A 25,786-nucleotide genomic window follows, 5' to 3' on the forward strand; every position below is an offset into this window, starting at 1 on the left:
GCCGCCTGCCCCAAGGGCCACGGTGCCCACAACAGGATGGGCATGGGACGGTGCACCCCTGAGGCCCGAGACCCCAAGAGGCCTCGCTAAGGAATCGGTCAGTGGAGAAGGGGCCATCAGCTCCAGGGGGCAGGAGAGCTAGGGAGGGCGCACAGCTGGGCTGAGGTGGGAGTGGTTTCCTCCGGAAAGGTGGGGAGGGCGGCCCTGTGCTGACGGTGGAGGCTATCCTGGCCCACTGCATCATGGCCCAGCCCTGCTCCAGGTCTGTCGGGGCACTGGTGGGACACAGGCGAGGTGGGGCCCTGGCTAAGAACTGTGAGGCCTGCTCACCAGGTGGGTCTCGCAGTGCCGGCACCCGGCCAGGGCAGTCAGGAGAGAGGGGAGGACTTGGGGTCCTGCCCCCCCGGTCTCCAAGGCTGGGGTGCTGCTGGCTCTCACACACCCACGGAAAGGCCAGGGCGAGGCAGCTGGAGCCCCCAAGGACCCCCTTTTTGAAGACCCTTTGGAGCCGGCTCCCTGGCCCCACCGTGAGCCAGCACTTCCCCCTAGAGGCCAAGACCAGAGGGCTGGACGTCCACTCTGGGCTCCAGTTTGGTTCCCAGGCCCCACCCGCTCCTCGGCTGCAGGCGAAGGTCTCCACCTCGGGGCTGGCTTCCATGGAAAGAGCCCTCAGATCCCAGAAAGTACAGGGAGAAGACGCCAACCAATAGCTCTGTATTTGGGCGCCCCTGAGGTGGGGAACAGGAAAGCCCGCCGGTCAGGTGTGAGGGCAGAGGCCACGCACAGCGGCCGGCCACACCCGCCTGCAGCTGCCTGGAAACCCCACCAGGACCCAAGGCCGCAGGTCCTCACCCAACAGGCCCGCCCTTTGCGCAGGTCCTCATGGAACAGGCCTGCCCTTTGTGCCTCCCCTGGGCTCGGCTGAGACAACCCCCGCCCGTCGCCACGCCGGCAACACCCCGTCATCACTCCCGCCCCTCCTCACACCGGGCTGATGTCGGCCGCGGCCCTGAGCAGAGTGGACAGGGCAGCCTTGCTCCTGCACGCTGCTCCTGGAGCCACAGGGCCCTGCCCGGCCCTCCAGCCCCTGTTGGAAAATAACTTTTGTAAAAGGTCACTGCCAGGAGCCCCCATCCTTCAGCCCACATGGGCCCCTCCAGGGCCCACCCTTCCCGCCACACTCAGTTACTGTAAGAAAAGGGCCCCAGAGGGTTCCCGCCTCAAAACCTCGGAGGCACCGTGCTGAGGAGGGCCGCGGGCGGGTCCACTGGCCCAGCGCCGCCTCACTTCCTGGGCCCGGCCCAGCCCACGTCACCAAAGGGACCCTCGCCGGTGGCCGAGCGTGGCGGGGGCCCGCACGGGGTACAGAGGTCGGAGTCGGTGTCTGACTCTCCCTCCGCGATGTAGGGCCTGACTTTGGCACAGGGCGCCACGGCCGCGTAGCAGCTGTTGAGAGCATCCAGGTTCTCCTTGGACTGGGAGATGCTGAAGCCGCTGAAGGAACGCTCCAGCTCCTCGTGGTCCACGGACGGGATGGAGATGGACGTGTCGCTGTCCCGCAGGGTCCCCTCGGGGGGCCTGCAGCCCGGGGTGTCCTCCTGCCGCAGGAACTCCATGCTGGCGCGGTTGCCCCCGCCGTAGGCGGACAGTGACCGCTCGTGGGCAGGCGGCGGCGGGATGCGCACCAGGGAGCCGTGGTCCCCCACGGGGGAGGTGCCGTGGCCCTGGCGCGGGTGGCTCTGTGGCTGCCAGGAGGTGGAGGGCGGACACTGGACAGGGGGCGCGGCCGGGGGCGCCGAGAAGTTCTTCTGGCCCGTGGAGCTGCTGGAGCGCACGATCTTGACAATGCAGCCGTGCCTGTCGACATGCTCCCGGCTGTCTTCCGGGCTGTGGTACGGCGGCGCCGGCTCCGGCTCTTTGGCCCCAAAGTAGGCCTCGGTCTCTGTCGGGGGGATGCCCATTCGCTGCATGTAGATATTCACCAGGAAGTCCAGCTTCTTCTCCATGGACAAGACCTGCAAAAGGGGCTGCTGAGCTGGGGTGCGAGGGCCCGTCCCAGGAGATGTGGGGACCCGGGCTGCTCCCAGGAAATGGGGGGGCCCAGGCTGGTTCCAGGAAACAGGAGAGACCCAGGCTAGTCCCAGGAAACGGGGGACCCAGGCTAGTCCCAGGAGATGTGGGGACCCGGGCTGCTCCCAGGAAATGGGGGGGCCCAGGCTGGTTCCAGGAAACAGGAGAGACCCAGGCTAGTCCCAGGAAATGGGGGACCCAGGCTAGTCCCAGGAGATGTGGGGACCCGGGCTGCTCCCAGGAAATGGGGGGGCCCAGGCTGGTTCCAGGAAACAGGAGAGACCCAGGCTAGTCCCAGGAAACGGGGGACCCAGGCTAGTCCCAGGAGATGTGGGGACCCGGGCTGCTCCCAGGAAATGGGGGGACCCAGGCTGGTTCCAGGAAACAGGAGAGACCCAGGCTAGTCCCAGGAAATGGGGGACCCAGGCTAGTCCCAGGAAATGGGGGGGACCCAGGCTGGTCCCAGGAGATGGGGGGACCTGGGTTGCTCCCTGCAGAGGTACAGGGAGGGGGGACCCCTGCTCCCTGGAAGCTGGAGGAGCGGGAAGAGGAGGCCCAGGAGCAGCTCTTCCTCCTTCCCAGACCCCTAGGGGCTCAGCCTCCAGCTCCACGGTTGGGGCGTGTGTTCAGAGCCAGGCGCTCCTGCTGCCCACCGTGGAACCCCCTTCAGGAAAGCCCCACAGGGCAGGACCTGGCAGTTCCTCACTCACTGCTCAGGCCCGGCTCTCAGAAGCAGACCCCAAAACAAGGGTCCTCTGCGGTGGTTCCTGAGAATGCACCCCCAGAAGAGAGCGGCCGGGATGTCGGGCAAGGAGGACAGAGAGGAGGAAGGCCAGGCAGGTACAACTTCCGGCACGTTCCACAGGGAACCCCTGAGGGACCCACCTCTCAGCAGCCCCCACCCAGGACTCCTGGGGACTTTGGCCCTTGGGTACTGTCAGGAGGGAAGGCACCCAGGCCGGGGGTGGGAGGCTCACGGTGGAGTGTGAGGGGTCTGCACAGAGCAGCTGTCAGTGGTGACAGGGCCATGTAAACCCTAGACTTGAGGAGCCCTCCGTGGCACCCAGCCCCTGAAGCCCACACTGCCACAGGTTGACAGCAGGCACCACAGCCCTCCAGCCCCGCACCCCTCCCGCCCAGCCTCTCGCACCTGCTTCTCCACCTTCCCGAGCCGTCCCATCATGCTGGGGTCCTCGGGCAGCTCCGCCTCGGCCGGGCCCTTGGTGCGGTCCTTGTCCGTGATCGCTGGGCCCCGCCCCACGATCTGGTCCACTCTACCGGGAACAGAGACCCCAAAGCATGAGTTCGGGTGGGTGCAGCAGGGCCCCTGCCCTCTCCTCCTGGGCCAGGCCACAGTGCCCCGGGTCTAGGCTGCAGGCTCAGCCCAGAGCCGACCAGGGGGCAGCGGATGCCGGGACAGATGGACGGGGTGCGCCCCGTTCTCAGCCCGTCTTCTGGCACCGCGAGGTTCTGCTCCTGCCCGCTCTGTCCCCGAGGGGCCTGGCACATTAGCGAGGAGTAAAGTAAGGAAGCTCCCACCAGGGCCGAGTCGCCCGGCTCCTCTCCGTGGGCTCCCGGCTCCACACCGCCCCCTCCAGCCAGCCCCACCTGCTCACCCACAGCCCACGGAGGGTCTCCCACTGCAGGGCCTGGAGCCCACTCCAGAGGATGCCCCTCCCCCTACCCGTGCCCACCCCGGAGCTTTACTCCTACGTAATGTGCCACTGAAGCCATCGGCCCCACCGGGTCTGATGGGGACAGAGTTAAATGTCTGCGGCGGGGACAACAGAAGCAGAAAAGGCGTGAGAGCTGCGGCTCCATGCACCAGGACAAGGAGAGAAGGCACAGAGCAGCACAGGAACCAACGCACAAACCAGAAGAGGGGAGACAAAGCTGCGAGGGTCTGTGTGTGCACTCAGATGTGCATGTGTGTGCCCTCATGTGCATTGCACAAGTTTCTGTGTGCACGCGCGTGCATGTGTTCATGTGTGCAAGAGTGTGCACGTTTGCATGTGTGCATGTGTGTGTGTAGGATGCAGAATTCAGCTGAGCTGATCTCCAATGAGGCCACAGGTCACTCATGACAATAAGAAGGGAGGGAGGCTTCTTTGCCCTCAGGGACAGGGGCTTCTGACCAGTCTGGTATCCACAGAGTCACGGCCGCTGCTGGGCTGGCAGGGGCCACCACGGTGGGTGAGCGCTGAGGCCTGCGGCTACGTGGGAACTCACTTGGAAACAAAGACCCTGCAGTAAGTCTACAAAAGCCCAGCTGGACAAGGGCAGCTCAAGACGGGGTGTGGCTGAGCAGGACCCACCCAGGAGAGGCCACAAGCTCCCAAGTCTCCCCTGGACTGGGGCCTGGTACATGAAGAGTGCCCCACGCCAGCCGACGGGGCCAAGTCCTCACTTCCTGCCACCGGGCTGCCCTACCTGCCTCTGATGGCGGGGGAGGGACTTCCTGCCACTGGGCTGCCCTACCTGCCTCTGATGGGGGCGGGACTTCCTGCCACTGGGCTGCCCTACCTGCCTCTGATTGGGGGGGGACTTCCTGCCACTGGGCTGCCCTACCCGCCTCTGATGGGGGCGGGACTTCCTGCCACTGGGCTGCCCTACCTGCCTCTGATGGGGGCGGGACTTCCTGCCACTGGGCTGCCCTACCTGCCTCTGATGGGAGTGGGGGAGGGCGGGCCAGGGGTGTTATCTTCTTTCTGTTGCGAGAAACAGAGGGGGTTTCAGGCTCGCGTCGGCCACAGTGCAGCTCCTCATGCTCCGCGGGGCTTCATGCTGGACTCATGCAATAGGGCCAGGAGGGCGGGAGGGGATGGCGGGAGGGGACCCTCTGGCTCCGAGCAGACGCCAGTGGCGATGGAGGAGATGGGAGTCCCTGGTGTTCGGGGCATCCACACAGTCCAGGCAGATGCTCAGCACCTTCGCCCCTGCCACATGACGGGCCGCCCGGCTGCTCAGTCCCAATAGGAGCCCTGGCCACGGGCTCAGCCTGGAGCTGCTGCTGGGGGCTCCTCCGAGGACCCTGTGCCCCTCCTGCCCTGGGCCCCTGGCTGGAGGAGACTTGATCCCTGAGTGCTCAGTGCCCCGTGAGGTGGGGCAAGCGCTCCAACTGTCTCCCTGGCCCCCTGTGTGAACCTGCACGTCTCCTAGCCACAAGACCGTCCGAGCTCACAGCTATGGATGCCCAGCTGCTGTCCCTTGCGGCAAGGCACAGGAGGACGGAGGACCAGCCCCAGGGCACAGCACCCTTGGGCCTGGGGGACACCACAGAGCAGGGAACCCGGCAAACTCCGTCCGGGGCTACCCTGGGTTGGGCAGTAACAGACACGGCCCTGCCTGCTCCCAGAAACTCCGTTCTCACGGGAGGAGCAGGGGGCTGACATATCCAGTGCATAGACCCTCGGCCTCACAGGCAGAAACCCCACCACAGAGGGAGGAGGGGTCAGACTCACCCCAGACACTGTCCCCACCAGCTCAGGCCTGGGCTTCATTTGCCCAGACACTGGCATTGGCTGTGCCCAGAAACTGTCTGCCCTGAGCTGTCAGGGAAGGCCAGGGGTCTATGCTCAGCCTCCAGGCCTCCGCCGCAGGGGCTCTACCCTCCCTCAGCCAATCAGACTTGCCAGAAGACAGGGAACCACCGTCATCTGAATAGTCCCTGGGAGGCAAGAAGGCCTTGGAAAGTCTGAGTTAATCACTAAAGAATTGGCTTCTGCCAGCTCACGTGGAGCTGGGCCGCACCTCTGTTCTGCCCATCAGCCGGGGCTCTCGCCAGCTCCCTTATCAAAAACGCTAATTAGGGGCCGGGCACGGTGGCTCACGCCTGTAATCCCAGCACTTTGGGAGGCCGAGGCGGGCGGATCACGAGGTCAGCAGATCGAGACCATCCTGGCTAAAACGGTGAAACCCCGTCTCTACTAAAAATACAAAAAAATAGCCGGGCGTGGTGGCGGGCGCCTGTAGTCCCAGCTACTTGGGAGGCTGAGGCAGGAGAATGGCGTGAACCCGGGAGGCAGAGCTTGCAGTGAGCCGAGATTGCGCCACTGCACTCCAGCCTGGGCGACAGAGCAAGACTCCGTCTCAGGAAAAAAAAAAAAAAAAAAACGCTAATTAGGACGCTGGCAGCTTGAAAGCCAGCACCGGAGCTGCTGGAGCGCACGCCTGTGCCGGGCACCTGGCAGGCCTCTTCTCACGCTTCTTCCCGGTGGCTTAAGGGGTAGATGCTCTGACCGTCTGTATCTTCCACGAGAGGGAAGAGCCACAGAGATGCGGCTCCACCTGCTCGGAGCCACCCAGGGCCCAGGTCTGGGCCATGCACGTGGCCAGGCCCACCCCCGCAGTGGGCAGGTGCTGAGGGGCAGGTCAGTGCCTGGGGAGGCTGGAGAGCCCTCAGCCAGGAGGGGCCTGTCCAGGGGGCAGGGGCAGGGCCAGAGGGACATCTGTGCAGGTCTGATGGCATCTGATCCTGGAGGTGCTGCCCGAGGGCCTCCCAACCCCAGAGGGAAGTCTCACAGGGCATCCACAGAGCCCCCGGCTTCCCCAGGGCACTTGTCGAGAGGAGCAGTGGGGCCCCTGGCAGTCCTGATAGGGGCACAGCCTGCCTGGGGCCCTGGTGGAGGAAGGGCCTTCTCCCTCTTGTGGCTTTTTCAGGAACAGAGAAAACCCGAGTGTTCCCTCTGTCCCGGGGAAAGGGTGGTACAAGGTGCTGCCGTCATGTGGCCTGGAGCGAAGGGGCCGGCCATTCCACAGACACGTCGGAGAGGCGCTGGCATCCTAACCTAGGTGAGTACTGGGGTGACTCTCTTGGAGGGGCCGTGGGTCCTTTGGTGGGGTACTTCTTGTGCCGGGGAGTTGAAGGGGGCGGGGGACCCACAATCATATCTATCCTGGCAGAGTAAACGAGAAAAGAGACACCGGCAAAATGCATCGTAAAGCCACAGGAAAGGAGGAGCTGGCCAGGAACTGGCGGAAACGGAAGCAACAGGGAGGCTCCGTCGAAACAGGTGCTCTCCCACAGAGGGTGTGGACGCCGCCTCGCTGGACCTTGGATTTGCCAAGTCCTTCCCGTGTTTCAAGCAAAGCTTTTGACTCAGGAGCGGGTGGCGGGCGGCCCCACTGCGGAGACCCGGGTGCCACGTCCCAGAGCGTGGAGTGCAGGGGAGGTGCCCGCAGCAGGAGCCGGTACCAGACAGGCTGCTGCGGGGCAACGGGAAACACATTGTCAGGAGCCGGCCGAGGACTCCTGGGGTCCTTGGGGTGTTTGCTTTGTTTTGTTTGTTTTTCCAGAGAGAAAGGGAAGGAAAGGGAAAATTTAGGACAAGAGATCCTGGTGAACAAAAACAGCTGAAGTGAGAGAGATGTGGAGACAAAGCACAGAAGTCAAGACAGGAGGGCGTTCCGCACACACACGCACACACACACACGCAGCCAGGGTTGGCCGCTGCTCCAGAGAGGACGCTGGTAAAGAGGCCTCACAGCTGGAGCCCAGCGGGGTGAAGGGGATGGCTCAGCGGCCCCTGCACAGCAGGAGTGGGCTAAGGCCTGGAGGCGCCCCTTCCCTGGCCCCCTGAAGCAGGACTGGGCAGGAGCCCCAGGGTGGGGCTCTCGACTTCCTCAGATGAGAGCTTCACTCCCACTGGAGGGCCTGGAGTTGGGCTGTGACCCCCAGGCTGTCCCTGACCATCCCAGCCTTCTCCCTGTAACGGGGGCCCAGCCTCGCTTCCAGGGCTGAGAAACTGGTACAGCCTTGGTTGGGGGGCCTGGGAGAGGGAGGGGACCCTGATAGGCAGGAGCATGTCCCCTACTGCAGGAGAGACTCTCAACAGCCGTGTGTCCCCATTACAGGCAACATAAACACCCACTCGTGTGTATATCCTTGTTTGTATGTGCCTGAGGCTGCACATGTGTGGGCACGTGTGTGGACTTAAGGGACACCTATGCCAAGGAGGGCAGGTAGAAGAAAAAAAGGTGCCAAATAGCATAACCGATGCCTGGTGGGGCCCACAGGAACCCTGCAGCTTCATGTCTCAACAGAATTACTCCATCCCCAACACACATGCACACATGTGTACACACATGTATGCACCCCACACACACATGCATACATGGCAGAGCAGAGCCACACATGCATACAACCACACACATACACCTGTGCAGAAGCACACGTGTGCATGCGTGACTTATACACACACACATGCACACACACGTTTTCAGGGACCCACACACACAGGTGCACGCACTTGCCCACCGCAGCGTGGATGGGGGAGAGATGGGAGAGACAGCAGAAATATTAAAACAGACTTTGTGAAGACACAACAGAAGCTGACAGAGGCCGACGTGGGTGGGGAGGAGGCCCCACCCACACACCCCCTGCACTCCCACCATGGGCCACAGTGGGCTTTGTCCCAGAAGCCCACCCCGTTCTTGTCCCCTGCTGGACAGGCAGGCAGGGCTCTTGCCTGGACTGCAGGCTCTTAATTCGGGACAGCATGTCCAGGTGGCCGGCTGAGTACTGCTCAATGACGTCCATCACGTCGTAGGGCCGCAGGCTCTCCTTGAACTTCCGCTTGGACACCAGGAACCGCATGACACTGCAGGGGGGTGGGTGGGGCTGTGAGCCCTGGGCCAGAGACCCCCGGCCACATGCACCAGGACCTTCCTAGCACCTCTGAGACCTCGGTGCCTGGAGATGGCTGGACTTGCCCCTCTTGTCTGCCGCCCACCAGCTCCACACACAGAAGGGCCTGTACGTGGCCCTGCTCTGCCCAGGACAGGTGGGGCTTGCAGGCCTGGCCATGCCCCCTTGGACTCCATGCCACAGCAGGCACAAGGTGGCTGTGTTGCTTCCTAAGCCAGGTGGAGCCCGGCCTCAGGCCTCTTGCTGAACCGGCATCCCACCCGAAACCCGCCTGAGTCCCAGAGGAGTGGACTCCAGGACATTCAGCCAGGTCCACCCGTGTCTTAGCCCTTTCTTTTCCCAGTAGACTCTGTCTCTGGGCGGCTCTGTCCAGCACCATGAGCACCTGCAGCAGGCAGGACCACCGAGCGGGAGGCCCCTCCTCGCTCCCCCAGGCTCCCAGCTGGGCAGGGGCCTCACCACACGGCTCTGATGCTGACTTTGAGGCCCGGGGTCAGGTCCTCGGTCACAAACTCGCAGGGGCAGCTCTTGTCATCCACAATGTCCTCTCCGGGGAGGCTTGCTTCTGGGGGGAAGGAGACAGGCCATGAGGGGCCGAGGGGGCTGGGAGACCTATTCCCAGGGTCCTGCAGGGCACACCGGCTAGACAGAGCGCCAGGGAGCCCCTCGGGTTCACCTGCTTTTCTGGAAACCCACCCATCTGCATCCAGCTGCTCTCGAGTCAGGACCTTCCCCGGCAGGCTGTGGCCACAGGGAGTGGCCAATGTGGGACGTCAAAGGACATTCCGGCCAATGGATGAACAGAACATGGCGCATCCACGCACAGATGTTAATGGCGGAAGGTGCAGGCCTGACACCTGAGGCTCAGTGAAGGAAGCCAGACCCAACGGCCCCACGTGGGAGCCGCAGACACGCACAGCCTGAGAGCAGCGGGTGCTGGGGCTGAGGCGGGGAATGGGGTGACTACTGATGGGGTCATGGTTTCCTTCTGTGGTGATGAGAATGTTCTGGAACTAGGCTGAGGTGGTGGTGACAACTCCACCGTGAGTGTGCTACATGCCACTGAATTCCTACACTTTTAAATAGTTAATTTTAGGTTGCATGAGTCTCACCTCAATTTTAGAAAGGATAAGGGGTTCCCACTCCAAGAGCAAGCAAAAGCAGCTGCGATGCCACAGGGTGGCCCCAGTAGCTCGGCCACCACGTCCATCCCCGGAGAGGATGGACCAGGACAGGATGTGGCCACACCCACCTTCTGAGTTCTGCCGTGACGCGGCGCCCTTGATGCGGAAAGCCTGGCGTGCCCGGCTGCGGTCCCCGAAGCTCCAGCTCTTGGGCACCTTGCTGGGGCTGTCCTCGAGGCTCTGGTCGGCGCTGGGTGACCGCCGCACAGTCTGGGCCTGCGGGGACCCCTTCCCCTTGGCAGCCACGCCTCGGGGGCTGGAGAAGACACGATCTTTCAAACTGACCTTCTGGCTGCTCCCACGGGAACCGACAGACAGACAGACAGACAGAAAAACAGCGAGAAGTCACTCTGCAAAGAACACAGGCCGTGTCTGCTCATGGCCGACGCCGCCCATGCGCCGGAGGGAGACACAGGTCTGAAGAACAGCCAGCCACACGGGTGGCTCAGAGCAGGTGCCATGGGGACTGAGCACCCGGCGGGAGGGAGGGAGGGGAGGCCACGGGGACCGAGCACCCGGCGGGAGGGAGGGAGGGGAGGCCACGGGGACCGAGCACCCGGCGGGAGGGAGGGAGGGGAGGCCACGGGGACCGAGCACCAGGCGGGAGGGAGGGAGGGGAGGCCACGGGGACCGAGCACCCAACGGGAGGGAGGGAGGGGAGGCCACAGACACCGAGCACCCAGCGGGAGGGAGGGAGGGGAGGCCACGGGGACCGAGCACCCGGCGGGAGGGAGGGAGGGGAGGCCACGGGGACCGAGCACCTGGCGGGAGGGAGGGAGGGGAGGTCACGGGGACCGAGCACCCAACGGGAGGGAGGGAGGGGAGGCCACAGACACCGAGCACCCAGCGGGAGGGAGGGAGGGGAGGCCACGGGGACCGAGCACCCGGCGGGAGGGAGGGAGGGGAGGCCACAGGGACCGAGCACCTGGCGGGAGGGAGGGAGGGGAGGTCACGGGGACCGAGCACCCAACGGGAGGGAGGGAGGGGAGGCCACAGACACCGAGCACCCGGCGGGAGGGAGGGAGGGGAGGCCATGGGACTGAGCACCTGGCCGGAGGGACGGAGGGGAGGCCACGGGGACCAAGCACCCGGTGGGAGGGAGGGGAGGCCACGGGGACCAAGCACCCGGCGGGAGGGAGGGAGGGAGGGGAGGCCACGGGGACCAAGCACCCGGTGGGAGGGAGGGAGGGGAGGTCATGGGGACCAAGCACCCGGTGGGAGGGAGGGAGGGAGGGAGGGAGGGGAGGCCACGGGGACCAAGCACCCGGTGGGAGGGAGGGAGGGGAGGTCACAGAGACCAAGAACCCAGCGAGAGGGAGGGAGGGGAGGCCACGGGGACCAAGCACCCAGCGAGAGGGAGGGAGGGGAGGCCATGGGGACCAAGCACCCGGTGGGAGGGAGGGAGGGAGGGGAGGCCACGGGGACCAAGCACCCAGCGAGAATGAGGGAGGGGAGGTCACGGGGACCAAGCACCCAGTGGGAGGGAGGGAGGGGAGGCCACAGACACTGAGCACCTGGCGGGAGGGAGGGAGGGGAGGTCACGGGGACCGAGCACCCGGTGGGAGGGAGGGAGGGGAGGCCACGGGGACCAAGCACCCGGCGGGAGGGAGGGAGGGGAGGCCACGGGGACCGAGCACCCGGCGGGAGGGAGGGAGGGGAGGCCACGGGGACCGAGCACCCGGCGGGAGGGAGGGAGGGGAGGCCACGGGGACCAAGCACCCAGCGAGAAGGAGGGAGGGGAGGTCACGGGGACCAAGCACCCAGTGGGAGGGAGGGAGGGGAGGCCACAGACACTGAGCACCTGGCGGGAGGGAGGGAGGGGAGGTCACGGGGACCGAGCACCCGGTGGGAGGGAGGGAGGGGAGGCCACAGACACTGAGCACCCGGCGGGAGGGAGGGAGGGGAGGCCGGGTGGGCGGCAAGCTCCCCCGGCTGGCTCAGGCGTGGCCAGAGGTTGGCCATGTGGGGGGGTTGATGTCTGTGGACTCTTAAATCACTTTCCGCTACCACTACGAGGTGCCGGAGCCTTCCTCACACTGTCCTGCCAGTCCCTCACCCAGTGACACTCAGGGCAATGGGCATCCCAAACACCAGGGCTGCGGCTCTTCCTCGGGCACCTCTGTCTGCCCTGGCCCCGCCCGTGGTTTCCCCTGTGGCCTTTTCACACCTGTAACTGCTCCCAGGAAGCAGCCTCCCTCCTCCCCTCCCATGGCCTGTCCCTCTCCTTCTGCCCCAGAGTCGAGGGGCCAGGGGACAACAAGGACATTGGGGGCCAAGTCTGCGGCGGACCCTTGTTCAGCCACACTCCGGCCTTTCCACCCACCCCGGGGGGCTGCCTGGTGGGATGGGCTTCAGGAGGGCTCAGGCCTCCCCTGTCGGGCTCCCCTCCCACCAGGTCCGTGTCAGAGAACTGCTCCTTCCGGCTTCTGGAAGGAAGGAATGGGTAACGGGGCTCCTCTGCCAGCTGGGCCTCACTATCCAAGTCCTGCCCCAGGGCAGGGGGAGGCAGCCTCCAAAGCCACAGCGCTGTGGCCCGGCCCCCTCGGCCTGCGAGGCGTGAAGCAGGATTTGCAGCTGTGTCTGGCTGGGTCTCCAGCTCCATACTCTCAGGGGGTCCTTGGGCCTGCCTTGCCCCCGAGTTTTTTGGTGACCGTGGAGACGGGTTTGCACCCGAGTTCTTCAACTCCAGCGTCCGCTGGGCAACAGTGGGGGAGGGGAGGGTTCACTGTGGTTGGTGGTTGGGAGACACCAGGCAGATGTGGCCTCCTGAGGTCTGGAAAGCATCAGAACCCACTGGCTCCCTTGAGGACAGTGGGGCTCTCGTGAACTGGGGACCCGCTAATGCCCAGCCATGCTTAGCAGCCACGGAACTTCTCAGGGTGGCTCTGGGCAGGGCCCAGAGCACCGTTCCTGGAGCCTGAGACAAGCCTTCAGGTGGGGAGGCCCCGCAGATCCCTGACGCCCTTCAGAGAGGAAGCCCAGTGCCTCACGGGCTCCCTGATCCCACGGTGGCTCCCCAGCCAACAGCGAGGGACTGAGGCCCCGGTCAGCAGCCACCATCAGCTCCCACTCCAGACCCACAGCCAGAGAGACACGCCCACCAGACGGCACAGAGATAACCAGCCACAGACATGAGAGCCCACCGCGCCCGTCTGCCCGGCCTGGACACGTGGATCGCTTGGCTGCCCCTCCCCACCCCATCCCCCAGGCAGCAGGTAACCGCCCAGACCATCTGTGCCCACTCAGCAGACCATCTGTACCCACTCAGCCGTCTCTGAGAGAAAGAAAGAAGCCCCTGGGTGTGGTGCCCGCTCGGGGAAGCAGAGACGGAGTGGCCGAGATCCCCCGAGTCCCGAGGCGTCGCGTGCTTGGGGACGTCAGGAGCCGATGGTACAGGCTCGCTCAGGACCCCAGCCCTGAGTCCACACCCCTGCACTGCCTGAGGCCAACACACCGTGCCCATGGGGGCCAGGGGTGCTCAGAGTCCTGGTGCCGTGGGGGCCAGGGGTGCTCAGAGTCCTGGTGCTGTGGGTGCCTCTGTCCCAACGGCCTCTGGTCCCCATCCCAACAACAAAAGCACAGGTGGTCGGGGAGAACCGGACAGGGGCCAGGGGAGCACATGGGCACAGGCTCAGCGGGACTCCTGGAATGTTCTCTCTTTCTCCACTGCACGAGCCATTTCAAAGGCAAGAATAGGCCCCTCCTGGCCCTGCTCAGGCAGGCCTCAGGGCAAGTGGGAGTCACTGAAAGACTCAATTCCTCTCTCTGCGTTTCCACCCGAGGCAGGTCCAGTCACCAGAGAGAGAAGCAGCCACCTCCTTTCTCACAGCAGCTGGCAAAGCACCGGGTGGAGGACAGAGCCGGTCGGCCCAACTGCAGCTTCGGGGCTGCCCTTGGCTGGTCTCTGGGCAGAGCCCGGTGCTGAGGGCTTGCAGTGGGAAAGGCACAGCTTGAGGAATGGGCATCAGATTCCCACCTGCGGCCCCGGAGGGGAACGGGTCAAATACCCAGGCGGCCACACAGACGTGCGGGCCAGGAAGGGTCAGGCCCCACAGTCCGCAGGGAGTTGCAGGAAGGGAGTGGCGTGGATTCCACAGGCCCCAGGAGAGAAGACCCAGCCCCGACGTCTGCTTCCCATTTTTCAGGGAGGACCCCCTGCCGACCACGACAAGGAGCCACAGCCCCGCCAGCGGCAGACACACCCTGCTGGACCCGATGCCCAGCACAGCCCCAGGGGCCGCCGGGACGCAGCCCATGTGCACTGCCCCAGACAGAGCCGGCGGGAAGGAGCCTGCCCTGGCCTCGGCTCGGCCCTGCTGTCCCGGGTCTCGGGCTCCGCTCCCACCTCAGATCTGCGAGGGAGGCTCTGCCAGGAAGAGGAGGGTGGTGCGGCCTGGACATGTCCTTCCCTCCCCTGGACCTCCACCATGACCCAAACTCTGCACCCTCCAAGCACAGCTGGTGAGGCTCCATGCTGCAGACACCCGACCCCGCCAGCCTGCCTCAGCGGCCAGGAGCACGCGTGGTCTCGCAGGCCCTCCCTCGGCCACAAGCCAAGAACAAGCGCACGCGAGAAGCTGCCGCCACCCACCTGGGAGGAGCCCTCGGCCAGAGCTGCCCTCTGTGTGCAAGGGGCGTCCGTGGCACCTACGCTTGGCGCTTACGGGGCCGGGGCAGGCTCAAGAAGCACCTGAGAGAGCGCCACCCCCACCCGGCCTGCCACCCTCCCTCCCAATGGTGAAATTCAGATGTGCGGTGCCCGCAGGAAACAGGAGGCTGAGGAGCATCCAGACCCCTGCCCAGCTGGTGTCTGGACCAACGACGCCCAGGAAGCGTGAGGATGAAGGGGCCTCCCGTGGGGCCTGCCCTGGGTTGTTCTCTGGCCTGGGCTCCCACCCCCACTTTCAACCCCCTCTGGTCCCCAAGCAGCCTGACCTCAGCCCCTGCCCTGAGGGACCAGCCTGCGGCCAGAAGCACCCTGAATAGATGCTCCGGACACGCAGGACAGCCTGCTAGCGCCTCAGCAGGCCGTGCCCCAGGCAGCCCACACGCCCGTCTCCCTCTCTGGAGCTGCCAACAGTCTCCCCGCAAGCACCCATCCCCCCAGAAGCACACAAGCAGCAAAGTCACAGGGAGAGGGTGGCATGGAGTCGCGGACCCCCCATGGAGCAGGGGCCGAAGCATGCACAGATGCAGATAGGCAGCATGCAGCCCCACCAGCCCTCCAAGGCCAGCACCACCGGCGGCATGCACGTGCCAAGGAGAGCCCCAGGGGAGCACGACACAGCCGCCTCCACCTTGCTGGGCTGTGCTGGCCAGGACGGAGGGGCCCCCAGCGCAGGCCTGCACACACCCAACAGCAGACAGGGGACGCGGGGACGGGGAAGTGCGGGTCACGGTGCAGGCCAGGAGCCCACGGTGCAAAGGGGGCGGCTCCTCCCCCGTCCTATTTCCACCTGCCCTAAACCAGGCCTGTTGTTGGGAGAGGGAGCCGCGGGCCTCTGGCTTTCTGGGGCTTCTGATGCATCAGGACCCTGAGGAGCCCGGCACACACAGACGGAGCTGCCTCCCGCGGGCGAGGCAGCCAGGAAGGCTCAGTCATCCTCAGGTACGCAGCAGAGGTGCTAGAGTGACAGCCCCAGGGGAAACGCTCCCTGAAGAGCAGTCGGGGACCCCAGGAGGCGCGGACGCCTTGCTGGGTTCAGAGCCCCTGGCTGGCCCCTCTGGCTGTGCGCAGGACATCGCCTGGCGTGGGGAGCAAGAAGCAGCACCTTCCCCCAGCTCCGCCCTGCACGCAGCTGTCGGCTAGAATAGAGGGAGCTGAGCCCGCACCGCCAGGGCGGTGGGTCAGAATTGGGGTTGGGGCGCCAGCCTCCCCCTGGCTCCTCCAGAACCTCTAGTAAGCAGGGAGGGGCAGAGGAGCCGTGCAGCAGCCGTCAGTCCGTGCGGCGTGTTCCGCGGTACCTAGAGCGTCCGGGGCAGCATCCACACAGGGGCCCTCTGCACGGGCTGCCTTTACTGGAAATGAGGAGAGCACAGTTAGTCCTGGGCGCCGGCAACAGCACACGGCCGGGAGCAGGGAAACTGAGGCACTGCAACCACCCAGGGTGTTGTGTGCAGTCCCCAGCGGCAGAGCTTGCGCCCAAGCAAGGCCAGTGAGGAAGGTGCACCATCGTCTCCACCGTCCGGAGAAGAAAACACTTCCCTATTTCTGAAGGAAAAAAATCCCTGTTTTTTTTTTTCCTCCAAAAATACCTTTTCCTTCCAAAGCCACAGTTTGGGTTCATGTCTTAAAAGATGTATTATTTTTTGCAGTATTCATGCCGACAAAACAATAATACATGTGGCCTCAGACGCCGCAGAAGCCCTGCTTGGGAAGGACGTGACCCCGGGAAAGGGCGGGGGAGTGAAGCACGCACATTTTAGAGAGGAAAACGTGCAGTTGTCCCGCTTTGCAAACCAGTCGGTGACGTTTGGCCACGCCAGCCAGTCCCCCAGTTGGAGGTGGGTCTCGGTTTACCCAGGAGGCGTGGCTGCCACTGCAGGCATGGCTATCTGGGGGTTCAAGGGCTCCCCTGAGGACAGTCACGTTGGGGCTCAGTGGATCCCCTCATTTGAAGCCCTTCACAAGCGCAGCTCCCCGCCGGGGCGTTCCTTAGAAAAGGCTCAGAAAACGCGGAACGTTTTCCCAAGAATCTCCCCAAAAACCCTGGCGATTTAGCTCTGCATCACAATGTGCAAATGATTAAGCAAAAAATGAAACCAATCACCAAGAACTCAAGAACCCTTCCTTTTCCCCACCCCAGCCACCCCCAACCGCTTTGCCACTGCTTCCTGAGACAGCACTTCTCAAACTCAGCGCCCCAGGAACCCCAGCGTGGCGACGGCATCCACTCAGAACCCACAGGCTCTAGGAAGAAAGCACCCAGCCTCCCGTCTTCCTGCGCACACGTGTGTTTAGACACCGACGTCCCTGCATGCACCCGCAGGCAGCTCTCCGAGCGGCGTCACAGACACGGCTAGCTCCAGTCACGGCAGCACTCAGCCGCCCGGGTAGGCTGAGGGCTCTGGACCCTTCCCCAAGCCCCACCAGCCTGCGAGACTCCAAGGGCGGGTGGCCGGCTTCCACCCCAGCCCCCGTGCCGGTCCGGCTTTTTAGTACACAAGCGACTTTGGGGTCCCCAGGCACGAAGGGATGTAGCGCAAAGGCTGGACTCTGTTTGCTGGTTAACCACGAACGCGACGGCGGGACGGGGCGGGAGGGAGCCGGCTCCCTGCGCCTGGCTTGAGGTTCTGGCTGCTCAGAGTCTCTCCCGCTGTGACCACCCCGGCCACGATGACACCCAGGCCTTCCTGGCAGGCAAAGACCTCAGACTCCCACCAGCACCACCCAGGCCCAAGCACAGAGGCCTTGCCTGGAGGGCCCCAGGAGACCTTCCCCACCCCAGGGAAAGAGCATGAAGGAGGCAGGGTCCCGCTTCCCCAAACCTCCCAAGGTCTCCTGTTTTGACCCCAGCATGATCGCCTTGACCAAGAGGCCCCTCCCGGGCCGGCCCTGCCACCCGATTCTGCAATGGGATCGTCCTGTAGCCACACTGAAGCTCCGGCTGTCGCCACCAGGCACCTGAGACTCGAGAGTGAATCTCTAACCGTGCCCATTATAATGCATGTTATTTTAACAGCCACACGTGGCTGGCAGCTCCTGTATGGGGCAATGTGGTCGGAGAGCCGGGGAGAGCTGGCAGGGAGGCGCTGCAGCCACAGCCCCCCAAGACCCCCAAAGCTTTGTGGGGGACCCGTGCAGCTGCACCTCCCCCTGGGGTCCGCAGCTGGCACTGGGCTTCCTTCCTGCCCCATCAGCCACAGGGAGCTCCACACCGCGTGAGAAGGCCCTGTGACCCCAGGTCGGACAGGCGGGCAGGCCCACAGCGAGCTCGAGACCCACAGACACTGACCAAGACCCGACAGGACACACATGCACCAAAAACACGCGGACACGTGTGCTTGAGAAGAGGAGGGGGAGCCCGCACAGGCACGGGGGAGCCCACACAGACATGAGGGGGCAGCCGGTGTTGGGGGCTCCTCCAGCACGGGGGCAGGAGGCAGTGAGATGGGGTGTGGGACAAGACAGCACAAGTCAGAACCGCCGTGGCCACAGAGACCCCCCGGGACCCCCCTGGGGCAGCACAGCCCGAGTCCCGCAGCCTGCCTGGCTCCCCACCCAGCCACAGAGATCCTCCGGGGCAGCACAGCCCCAGGCCCCGCAGCCTGCCTGGCTCCCCACCCGACCCCAACGTAGACGCTTCCTCTGACTGCAGCACAGCCCCAGTGGTCCCTACGGGAACCGAGCCCCCGCCAGCCGGGTCGCCTGCCACCACGTGCCTGTGTTCTGAGCCAGGATGGGGGTGGGGGTCTCAGCAGTGAGTGAGGGTCCCTGTGTCCACACCATCCACTTGCCAAGACCAGCTGACACCAGCGGGGTCCTGCCATGCGGGGTGCGGGCTCCACCTCCAAAGGGCAGGCAGAGGCACGGGTCCCACCAGACTCACAGAGCCCAGGTCAGGCAGCAGAGGGGCGCCAGGAGCCGAGCTCCCCATCAAGCTTCGCAGAGCAGGCCCCTCACCCAGCAGCCCAGGGACGTGGCAGGCAATGATTGCGGAACAACTTCCTAAGCACGACCCTACACCGGACAGGCTGCGGCTGCCCCAGGCCAGGGAACAGAGATGCCACCCCGTGACCTGCCAGGTGAGCACCCCAGGATGGGCGGGGAGGGTCTTCAAGGGCAGAGACTGCTCCTCACTCCCACCGCACCCCAGGCACCGTCCAGAAGCCCCAGACCCAGCAGCCCCACGTCCCCCACCACAGGCGTCCCAGGAGGAGGGCCGGGGCGGGTGGGTGCTCGCCCGTGGGGGAGGGCGTGGGAGGCACAGGCAAGGACCCCCCGGACACATGGGGAAGAGACGGGGGAGGGGTGGGGAGCCACAGAGCTTACCGGAGAGCCCGGAGGCTCCCACGTGTCCTCACCTGGAGTTCGCCTTCAGGGCCAGCACCTCATCCCCAAAGAGAGGGCAGACGAGAGAGGGGCCCGAGAAGGGCAGTGACAGGGATTAAAGCACTTGGGGGCAGCGGGTGTCCAGATGGGTGGGGTGGAGGGTGGGAGGGAGAGAGAGAAAGAGAGAGGCTGAGACGAGAACGTGGAGCGGGCCGGGCTGGGGCAGCGAGCACGAGGGGCCGTGAGGCACGGGGCGGGTTCCGGCGTCGCTCCCAGCAAGGGCGTGGGGCCCTGCCACGCGGAAGCCGTCGGGAAGCCTCGCGTCCACCTGGGACAGCACCGAGGTTCCGCCCAAATCACAGCCAAGGGTACCCATTGCGGGGGGCACAGTGCTCATCCCCACAGCCACTCCCAGCCTCAGGGCCAGCAGCAGGGGCGGGGGAGGCAGTGGCAGCACTGGGGGCTGGCACCAGCAGAGGCTATGCTGCCGACCCAGCTCTTTCTGGGCCCTCGTCCGTTTTCTTAGCCTCTTTGAGAGGATGAATGAGCCCCTGGTGGTTTTCTTGGTCGGTGTGGCCCAGAAGCATTGCCCATCTTTCCAGCTCAAGGCACTGACCATGACTCCCCTTCTGTGGGATGTGGGGTGGCTGGAAAAACGCAGCTCAGCCCCACTCCGTCTCCCCGCACCCAAGCCCCGCAGTGTCTCGCCAGCTGTCACCCACAGTCCAGGAGGGGCAGCCAGGCGTCCATCTCGGACCCCAGGTCCAAGGGGCCAGATTTACTCTGCAACATGTGGATGGGGCACAGGGGGCCCAGAGAAGCCTAGCACCTCCTCAGGGTGATGCGTCGGGGGCTGGGGCTCAGCAGACATAGAATTAACTTGTGAAAGGATCTTGATTTTCTCTGTCTCCATCCTTCACCCCAGCAGAGCCCTTACACGAGTCCTGTCTCCAATCTGCCCGACCCACAGAACCTCGGGGCCCGGGAGAGGGAACCAGGCTAAGCACCTGCACCCTTGGCCCACTTTGACCTTGGCAAACAGGAAGAGGAGGCCGGTCAGAATCTCCACCCAGGGGCGTGAGACAGAGAGGATGTCCCACCCTCCTCGGAGGACGAGGGGCCCTGGTCTGTGCCACATGCTCCAGACACTCTGGACCCAGAGCAGCGGGAAGGCCAGAGGCCCACTTGGAGCTTTCACCCCAGCCGGCGTCAACTCAGGCCAGCTGTGAGCTCGGGCTATGTGCCTGCAGCTGGAGGGAGTGCACTAACAGAGACCCCCTGCCTCCGAGACCCCTGGGGCCAGACTTGTGGGCGGGGTGGGGGATCCCCCACCCCCGAGAAGCCGCCCAGCTGCCCGGATCCACAGTGCTGCAAAGTAAAACCGAATCACTGGGGAGGGGGTGAGCAGGAAGAGTGATTTAAGGGCCCACATCACCGCCAGGCGGGGGTCTGGACCCGCAGTCACACAGTCACACACGGAAGCACACACAAGGCCCTCACATCTCCATGACAGGCTGCGCACACGTGTGGGAGAGAGACCAGACGGCCGTGCACACGGCAGACACCAGGGTAGCAGCAGGGGGCACTGACCTTGGAGACGGCTCTGGCGGGGGGTCCTTCCTTCAAACAGAAGTAACAGAGAGTTAGTGGCCGCCCACTCAGCACCCATGAGGGTCCCCCAACCAGTCCAGCCCCCCCACAGTCCCATGGGCCAGGGGCTGCAGGGGAGGGGGGTCTCAGAAAAGGCTGGGCAGGGGTGGAGCTGGCCCACCCACCCCAGAGAGCCCACGGCCCCAGGAACGGGCACCCCAGGGCCCATGGAGGTAGCTCCGAGAGGGAAGAGGGACTCCATGGGGCGGGGGCCTCTGCTCTTCTGACCTGGGGGTCTCTACCCCTCCACATTTACGGACACTCATTTTAATCAGAACCACACCAATATTAATAAAGTTCCAAAAAGCACATGTTTGCTGAAGAAAGCTCTGGAGGGGAGTTTAATTTACAATCAATTTTCAAGACAGACTGATTCTCTTCCGCATGACTTTCCAGGGGTGGCTCCACTGCGCCACAGTCAGTGAGCCCAGGGTTTGCACCGCTGACCAACTGTCCCGGCCTCGTCCTGCAGGCAAAGCTGTCTGGGCCTTCCGGCGTCTCATCTGGGGCTGTTTCTGCGGGTAAAGGCGTTATGGATTGAGTGAGAGATCGGCGGATCGTGATTTGGCTCATCCATGGGGAGGCCCCAGCAATCTCATTCGAACACCTGGGCCGGTGCCCCGGCTGGTACGCCGTGTTACAAGCAGGCTCTTTGGTGCACTTCCAAATACTTCATGTGACAGGGACCGTGTTGCCGTGGAACATGGTCCACGCTCTCGGGGAGGGTCCCTCATCACCTCCTGCAGCTCCCGGTGGCCCAGGTGTCCTTGGCTTGTGGCTGCACCGCCCCGTCTCTGCCTCCATCTCTCCACGACATTCTCTGTGTCTCTGTGTCTTCTCCTCCTCTACCTCTGTAAGGACAGCTGTCACCGGGCTAGGGCTCAAGCTGTCACCAGGCTCATCGGGACGTTCCAGGATGACCTCATCTCAAGATCCCAAGCTCAGTTACAGCTGCAAGGACCCTTTCTCCAAATCAGGTCACATTTGCAAATTCTGGGACATCTTGGAGAACAGCATTCAACCACTGCATTCCCCCGACCCCCCAAAATTCATGTCCGTCTTACATCGAGAATACACTCACCCCTGCCAAGATCCCCCAAAATCTCCACCCTCTGCAGCATGGACTGTGTGTCCAAAACCTCATCGAAATCCCATCCGTTGGCCAGGCGCAGTGGCTCACGCCTGTAATCCCAGCATTTTGGGAGGCCGAGGCGGGTGGATCACCTGAGGTCAGGTGTTCGAGACCAGCCTGACCAACATGGTGAAACCCCGTCTCTACTAAAAATACAAAAATCAGCTGGGTGTGGTGGCAGGTGCCTGTAATCCCAGGTACTCAGGAGGTTGAGGGAGGAGAATCACTTGAACCCAGGAGGCAGAGGTTGCAGTAAGCTGTGATTGCGCCACTGCACTCCAGCCTGAGTGACGCAGGGAGACTCCGTCTCAGAGAAAAAAAAAAAGAAATCCCATCCATTCAAAACGTCCCAAATCCCATCCTCTGAAGTCATGACAATCACTTAAATCAGGTATGTGTGAGACCGTGGGTGTGCGCCAACCTGGGGCTTAAGTCTCCATGCATGGGCTTGTGAACTAGAAAACAAGCCAATTGCTTAAAATATCAACAGCAGGACAGCTCTTCCCACTCAAAAAGGGAGAATGACAGAGGGGCTGCCGGCCAGCACGTTTCCAATCCGGCGGGGCAAACTCCACGTGGCACAGCTCTGGGGACGCTCCTCGGGGGCTCTCCTCAGCCCCGCCGGCCTCTGCGGGAGCCTCGGGATCGTTCCCCGTTTGCTAAAGGGCAGCTCGTGTTCACAGCTGAGGAGCGCCACCGGCCTGTTTCCTGCCTGCAGACTCCCGAAGTTCGATGCCCACTTACCTTCGTCCAACGCTGTCTCTGCCAATCTAGTTTCTGCTGGTATGAAACTGCCCAAAACCTCTAGGGTCTCCTGAATATGCCACAGGCCGCAACGCCGTTAGACAAGAGGCCCCTCTGCACATCCTTCCCGATAGCTCCATCTTCAGGCCTCTGTGGAGACGGTGGAGGCTGCAGCCGCACACCTGGTGCCTTCAGCATGAGGCTGTCTGGCCACACCTGTGGGCTTCTCTCCAAAGCAGGCTTTGCCAACAGTGAATCTCCCAATTTAAGACCCTTTGCAAGCTGGACAGGCTGAGCACCTCCCAAACCTTCAAGTTCTGGTTTCTTACAGCAGTTCTGCCCTGAATGCCTTTTTTTTTTTTTTAATAGTCTTTTGGCGGATCGGCCAGGTGCTGTTCTGAATCTCCCTGTTTCCTCTCATACTTTACTATGAGCAGCAGAAATAAATTAGGCTGCACCTTCCACACTTTGCTTGGAAATCTTCTTGGCTAAATATCCCAGTTCATCACTTAAAAATTCTGCCTCTGCCCAACAGTAGCGCACAGCCCAGCGGAGTCTCTGCCACCAACAACACAAGGACAGCCTTCCCTCCAGCTTCCAACACCTGCATCCTCACTTCCTCCTGAGCCTGCACCAGAAGCACCTTCAACATCCGTGTCCCCACCCACCATCTCTTCAGGACACCTCAGTTTCTTCCAGCCTGCACCTCAAAATACTCACATCCAAAATCTCGTCCAAATCCCATCAGTTCAAAAAGTCCCAAATTTCATCATCTAAAGTCATCAGAGGCCAGGCACAGTGGCTCACGCCTGTAATCCCAGCACTTTGGGAGGCCGAGACGGGCAGAGCCCTTGAGGTCAGGAGCTTGAGACCAGCCTGGCCAACATGGTGAAACCCCATCTCTACCAAAAATAACAAAACTTAGCCAGGCGTAGTAGCAGGTGTCTGTAATCCCAGTTACTCAGGAGGCTGAGGCAGGAGAATCACTTGTACCCGGGAAGCGGAGGTCGCAGTGAGCCAAGATCGCACCACTGCATTCCAGCCTGGGCGAAAGAGCAAGACTCCATCTCAAAATAATAATAATAAATAAAATAATAAAGTCATCAGAATCATTTAAATCAGGTGTGTGTGATTGCGGGTGTGCATCAGCCTGGGGCTGGAGTCCTCCATGCACGGACCTGTGATTCTAGGAAACCAGCCCCTGGCTCACCCGGTTCTGATGTCACGCCCACGCTTGTAGGCGTTTGGCACAGCCACACGCGGCTCCCGGTATTAAAGTCTGGATTCATGTGCAACGGCTCCTGTAACTAAGTGCCGCTGGAGTGTGTAACAACAGATGTTTGTTCTTTCACAGTCCTAGAGGCCAGAGTCCAAAATCAAGGTGCGGGCGGGGCCTGCTCCCTCCGAAAGCTCCAGGGAAGGGTCTTTTCTGCCTCTTCCAGCTTCTGTGGCTCCAGGCAGCCCTTGGCTTGTGGCCGCATCGCTTCAGTCTCTCTCTCCATCCTAGCTGGCTGTCTCCTCTGTGTGCTTCCAAATCTCCCTCTCCTTGTAAGGACACTCATTGTTGGACTCAGGGCCTGCCCGGAAAATCCAGAATGATCTGAGATCGTCCTGATAGGTTCCAGAGCAGAAGAGTGTCTCTAGGAGGCAGAAACCAGCATCCAACCCACTGGAAGCCCCTGCCCCACCAAGGGCTTTCAGTCATGGAACTGCTTGGGGACGGCCCTGGGCCTGGGCAGGCCTGGCTGGTGCACTCGCCGTCCACCTCTCCTGCTCAGCAGGCCCTTCTGCAACCTACCTCGACAGCCGGCACTCTGACAGCCGTGGGCTTTGGGCCTGAAGGAGAGGCAGCAGGTGCCATCAGCACCTGAGTTACCACCAGGCACTCGAGAGGACGACGGGCTGGGACACTTTGTCGTACGACCCATGCGCCTGGGTCCCATTAGGAGCCATGCAGAGCCCCCGGCCCCATATCAACCTTCGCCCCTCCCTCTCTGCCCGTCCCCCGAACCAGCTGCCCCTCTGGGGGTGGGAGCCCAGACCAGGTCAGCAGACGCGAAAAGAGAAAGCACCATCATCACCAAGTCCAGCGTCCCCGCGCGTCCCAGCTCCCTGGAGTCCCTGGGGCACTGTCCTGGCGTGTCTTCTGTGGGCAGCTGGGGCCCCCAGGAGGACTGAGACGCCCACCCGCCCCACCTGGAGCTCCCCAGCTGACCTGAAAGCGAGTCCAGATTTACTCTTGAGGTTCCTCAGCAGCTCCAGCTGGTTCAGCGGGGGGATAAGTCTGGGGCAAGAGAAGGAGAGGGGAGTGAGCGTCTCACCCTCCCGAGTCCTGGGACACCTCCCTCTGCTTGCGCAGCTCCATGGGCAGGCGCCTGCAGTGTCAGACACCCGGCGGCGTGTGACGTGGCCAGGCTTTCAGGCAGCTGCCCACTGGGCCCTGGGCTCAGGCCCACCTCTCTTGGGCAGGCCTGGGAGCCATCTTCGTTCTCTGGCTGTGTCTGGGGCCTTGTCAACCAGCAGGGACAGCAGGGAGGAGGGCGCCTGGCCACCCATGCAGCCCCGACCCTGCAGCCTGCAGCAGGTGGAGGAGGGCGCGCAGGTAGGGGGAGGCGCTACTCCCCCTTCTAATCCCTGAACATCCCAGAGGGACAGCACGTGAATATATTTAGGGCCCCGGCCCCTCTCTACACAGCCACTTTCTCTGCCAAAGCTGGAGGAGTTGGGAGGTGGGGATACAGAAAAGGATTCTGCTTGGCAAAGAGCAGCTCATTCTGGAGTCTATAGGATGAGCCCAGCCTCATCAGGCCCAGATGCCTTGGGAACCCTCCGCAGGTGGCCCAGCTCTGCTCCGAGCCCCCTTCCCAGTCCTGGTCATACCCACCCCCGTCTTCCTGCCCTGCCGCCCACAGCCACCAGCAGGACCAAGTCCGGGCCCGCCGAAGCCCCCCAGGCGGGTGTGCAGGCGCCTCCTCACGTCTGGGTGGGACGTCCCCCTCTTCACCCCTCCCCACTCCCACCCACCTCACTCCGCCCACTCCTCCTCACCACCCATGCCCTCACAGCATTCCAGCTCGCTTCAGGAAGAGGCACCCTCCTCCAGGGCCTCCCCCCACCCAGCTCCCTGACCCACTTGAACCCCCTCCACTCCGCCTCCTCAGCCTCTGCTCCCAGGCCCTGCCATCCCATCCACGGCCTCCACCCCTCCCCACACCCACCTGTGGAGCACTCCCCACTGGGGCCGCGTCCTGGTCTCTCCTCTGCGTTGGAGGCAGGACGGCCACCTCCCAGCCCAGCCCTCACCCAGCTGACTCCCTACGCGGCTATGGCCACGGCCGCCCCCTGGAGATGCCCCTGCCCGTGTCCTC

General features: G+C 63.5%; 1 protein-coding gene across 14 annotated transcripts in view; it reads right to left on the reverse strand.

The window, feature by feature from the left end:
• Positions 1-699: 699 nt before the first annotated feature.
• KCNQ2 (potassium voltage-gated channel subfamily Q member 2) overlaps positions 700-25,786 on the reverse strand; it is a 73,604-nt gene continuing 48,517 nt past the window's right edge. For 4 of the 14 annotated variants that reach the window (XM_055104900.3, XM_055104898.3, XM_055104906.1 and 1 more), the window contains 9 exons: positions 24,634-24,702; positions 20,483-20,512; positions 15,865-15,918; positions 9,969-10,192; positions 9,176-9,281; positions 8,538-8,669; positions 6,858-6,965; positions 3,221-3,344; positions 700-2,015 (listed from right to left, as the gene is read on the reverse strand). In XM_055104900.3, coding sequence (XP_054960875.1) covers positions 1,284-2,015; positions 3,221-3,344; positions 6,858-6,965; positions 8,538-8,669; positions 9,176-9,281; positions 9,969-10,192; positions 15,865-15,918; positions 20,483-20,512; positions 24,634-24,702 — 1,579 coding nt within the window. In that variant the 3' untranslated portion in view covers positions 700-1,283. Of the gene's footprint in view, positions 2,016-3,220; positions 3,345-6,857; positions 6,966-8,495; positions 8,670-9,175; positions 9,282-9,968; positions 10,193-15,864; positions 15,919-20,482; positions 20,513-24,633; positions 24,703-25,786 lie in introns of all 14 variants that reach the window. The other 10 variants (XM_055104907.3, XM_055104904.3, XM_055104903.3 and 7 more) reach the window with 7 other exon arrangements.

This window comes from Pan paniscus, chromosome 21 (genome assembly GCF_029289425.2).
Source record: "Pan paniscus chromosome 21, NHGRI_mPanPan1-v2.0_pri, whole genome shotgun sequence".
Classification (NCBI taxonomy): domain Eukaryota; kingdom Metazoa; phylum Chordata; class Mammalia; order Primates; family Hominidae; genus Pan; species Pan paniscus.